The 3955-nt window shown below is 60.4% G+C and overlaps 1 protein-coding gene across 1 annotated transcript; it reads right to left on the bottom strand.

The window, feature by feature from the left end:
* Nucleotides 1–344: 344 nt before the first annotated feature.
* Nucleotides 345–3563, bottom strand: LOC136302530 (toll-like receptor 13). Its single transcript, XM_066206004.1, has one exon. It carries the CDS (start codon nucleotides 3561–3563, stop codon nucleotides 345–347), a length of 3219 nt encoding a protein of 1072 aa, XP_066062101.1.
* Nucleotides 3564–3955: the final 392 nt, after the last annotated feature.

Here is a 3955-nt window from a genome sequence, read left to right as displayed (position 1 = left end):
GGGTGCCTCTTTATGCCGCTGGAATTCCCCAGCCGTGGGGGTGCCGCTATGGGCAGAAGCAGCCAATTGAGCTACAGCAGCAAGTGCCCAGGAAGAGCCAGATGTGCAAGAGCTGCAGCTCCCACGTGCCGGGAAAAGGAACTGAGTGATGAAGCATTTGCTGCATCTGAACATTGAGGTCCATTTGCCCTCCTCTTTTCCTCCTCCTCCTTCCCCTTTTCCTCATTACCATCATCCCAATTGCACATTTCTGAGACCATAACTAGAGATTTTGGGATAAAACCACTTTTTTTTTTGATTGGGAATGTCCCTGGGGATCCCCATTACACCAGGGTGAGATTGCTCTAGAGCAACTGCTCTCGATCCCCACAACCTTTCTCCCCCTCCCCTGCCTTCTCCTCTTCTTCCTCTTCCTCCTCCTCCTCCTTCTTGTTACCTTCATCCCCACTGTGCAGAGCACATTCCCAAGAGAAAAGCCGGTGATTTTGGGGTAGAAATTTGCTTTTCTGAGGGGTAATCTCCACAGGGGTCCCAGTGCTGTCAGGGAAGCCTCCCTCCCTGCCCCCCGTCTTCCTCTCCTCTTTCTCCTCTTCCTCCTTGCTGTCATCATCCCCACTCCACAGGGCACCTTCCCCAGATAAAAAACAGTGATTTGGGAGCAGAGGGTTGTTTTCATGAGGGAGAACTTGCCCAGGGGTCTCAGTTGTGCCAGGGCACCCTTCCTCCCTGCCCCCTCTCTCCCTGTCCTCCTCCTCCTCCTCCTCCCCCCCACTCAGGGCACACCTGAGCTTTGCCCAGAAGAGGGGCCGTGCAGGGGGCTCAGGGGGCCAGCGCAGGTGTGTGCGCCGCAGCAGCACACGGTGCATGCAGTGAAAGGCCGAGAGCTCGGCCTCAGGGATGTCCTCGAGGAAGATGAGGACAAGGACATCACTCAGCTCATCAAAGAGGCGATAGCTGGCCATCTGGATCTCCAGTGAGCACCACTCGCTGCGCAGGTATCCACGGCTCACAACACACACTGTGTGCCGGCTGTTGTACACAGCATCCACGATGTTGTCCACTATGGCGCGGCCGGGGCGAAAGTCACGGTGGTGCAGGCAGAGCCGCAGGGCTCCACGCTCTAGCTCAGGCACCAGCTCCTCCAGCACCCACTGCTCATCCCCGGAGTTGTAGGACACAAAGGTATCGTAGGTGTAGCGCCACTGCTCCCGCCGCCAGCGCCCACGTGCCCACGCACGCAGCAGGAACAGTTGGTAGTGCAACCGCCAGTACCCGCGGTGGTGCAGTAGTGGCAGCAGCAGCAGCAGCAGCACAGCCGGTGCTGTCCCTGCAAACAGGTACCGCCCCATGTCCAGGTAGCACACACGTGTGTCAAAGCAGTGCAGGTATGTGGAGGTCCCACCCATCTCACCACAGGTGTAGTTATACAGGTAGACCACCTGCGTGGGCCCACGCACCAGCCAGGCAGGCAGCCAGGCATTGGCACAGCTGCAACTCAGTGGGCACTTGCGCAGGTCCAAGTAGTGCAGGGCGGGGAGGTGTGTGGCCAGAGTCACATCCAGTGCACGCAGCTCATTCTTGGCCAGGCGCAGCTCCTTCAGTTGCGTCAGGTTCCCGAAGACCTCAGGGCCAAGACTGCGCAGTCCTGCACTCTCCAGGTTCAGGCTGTGCAGTTGGCTCAGGTTCTTGAAGATGCCAGCGGGCAGGTGGCCCATCCCGCCATTGCTGTCAGCCAGGGTCAGGTACTTCAGCTGTGCCAGGTCATCAAAGGCGTCAGCGGGGATGGCCGAGAGCGAGTTCTGTGACAGGTAGAGCGAGCGCAAGGCACTGAGGCCCTGGAAGAAGCGTTGCGGGACCACACGCATCCCGTATGGCTGCTGCGCCTGTAGCTTCAGGTCGTAGAGGTTATGTAGGTAGCGGAAAAGCGGCTGCTGCCGCAGGTGTCGGCTCAGGTAGCGCAGTGCATTGGCACGCAGGTCCAGTACACCCAGTGTTACCTGCACCGGCCGGAATGTGGCTGCTCTCACCTCCAGCAGCCTATTGCGGTCCAGGTAAAGCCGGCAAAGCTGTGAGAGGCCCTGGAATGCCCTGGCTGCCAAGTGCTGCAGGTTGTTCCCATCCAGGTCAAGGATCTGCAGGCGGTCAAGCCCCTTGAAGGCACCAGGGAAGAGCACGGCCACACGGTTGTTGCGCAGGTTGAGGTCTTCCAGCTGGTGCAGGTCGGCAAAGGAGCCGGGCAGGAGGTCGGTGAGCAGGTTGTTGTCAAGGCACAAATGTTGCAGGTTGCGGAGTCCACGCAGCTCTGCGCGGTCCAGCCGTGCCAGCCCGTTCACATCCAGCCGCAGCTGCCGCAGTGCTGGTGCATTGTCAAAGGCACCCGCACCAGCCACTAGGGTGCGGTTGAAGCGCAGGGACATATTGTGCAGCTGGTGCAGAACTGGGGTCCCGCGGCATGATGGCAGCCACTGCAGCAAATTATGCTCAGCCACCAGCTCACCCAGTGCTGCCTGCTGCTTCTGGTTCAGCAGCCGCCCTATGCAGCCCAAATGCCGCAGCCGGTTGCCAGACACGTCCAGGGCACCCAGCACCGGACAATGAGTCAGAGCCCCTCTGGGCATTTTTTTAAACTGCAAGCGCTGCAGCCGCAGCCTCTGCAGCGGTAATCCTGTCAGCTGCTTGCACAGGTATGTCAAGTCCCTTGTGCCCATCTGTAGCCCTGACACATCCACATGGCACGGGGAGACTCCAGCCACGTGCAGCAGCTGCACCACGTCCAGTGAGTTCCCAGCCAGGTGCAGGTATGTCAGGTTGTGCAGACACAGGCGAGCAAGCTGCGCAGGGTCTGAGATGTTGTTGTAGGACAGGTCAAGCACATGCAGCCCTGGGGGCATCACCCCAGAGGTGGCCCCTGAAAGAGCTCCCAGGGAGTTGTTGCAGAGGCGCAGGACCCTCAGCATGGGTGGCAGCCCTGGGCCCAATGTTGACAGCATGGTTCCACACAGGTCGAGCAGGTCCAGGTGTGTCAGATTCTGCACAGCCATGGCGACGGGCTCCAGTGCGCTGAGCCGGCCACCCCGCAGTGAGAGCGTGCTGAGTGTGGCCAGTGGCCAGAAAGCCCTGGGGGCCACCTCCTGTAGTGGGTTGTGGTCCAGCCGCAGTGTGCTCAGGTTGCCAAGCCCAGTGAACACATCTGTGGCCAGCACTGACATGTTGTTGTGGGCCAGGTCTAGGTGGGCCAGTGCTGACAACCCCCAGAAAGCCCTTGGGGCCAGGTGTTGCAGTTGGTTGTGGGTCAGATCAAGGGTGTAGAGCCGTGGCAGGTGGGCAAAGGCACCAGGGGGCACCTGGCGCAAGACGTTGACAGAGAGGTTGAGGGATGTGGCATTGGAGGGGAGGTCGTCCACTGCAGCCCCCACGGTGCTCAGGAAGCGCTGGATGCAGCGGAACAGCCCAGGGTCCCATGGTGCCTGGATGCAGTTGCGGAAGCCATAGGGAGAGACCCCTGAAGGCACCATCAGCAGTGTCACCAGCGTCACCAGCGTCACCAGCAGTGGGGTGCACATCCTGACACACCCTGGGGAGATCCTGGATGCAGTGGGGAGAGAGTGGGATGAGGCATGTCCTTGGTACCACAGATCCCCCTCGAGGCCCAGGGACCACACTTGGGGCTCAGGGATACCCCCCACCACCCTAGGGGATCCCCTCGCAACCCAGGGACGCCACTACTATCGCAAAGACCCCACTCCCTCATCCACACCTCAGAGACCATCAGAACCCCAGGGCCCCCACTCAGGGCTCAGGGACCCCTCATCCACACCCCAGAGACCCCCACCAGAACAACAGGATCCCCACTCAGGGTCCAAGGACTCCTCATCCACATCCCAGGGACCCACACACACACTCCAGGGATCCCCATCAGGGCCCAGGGATCTCCTTCAGCACCAAAGAACATCCA

The sequence above is a fragment of the Chamaea fasciata genome, unplaced genomic scaffold, assembly GCF_029207755.1.
Source record: "Chamaea fasciata isolate MVZ Bird 193981 ecotype frontalis unplaced genomic scaffold, bChaFas1.0.hap1 SCAF_29, whole genome shotgun sequence".
NCBI lineage: Eukaryota > Metazoa > Chordata > Aves > Passeriformes > Sylviidae > Chamaea > Chamaea fasciata.
This window is presented reverse-complemented; position numbering and strand designations above follow the sequence as displayed.

What these genes read in the sequence shown, in the direction of transcription:
- LOC136302530 (XM_066206004.1), bottom strand. Translation starts at nt 3,563, where the DNA reads ATGTGCACCCCACTGCTGGTGACGCTGGTGACGCTGGTGACACTGCTG.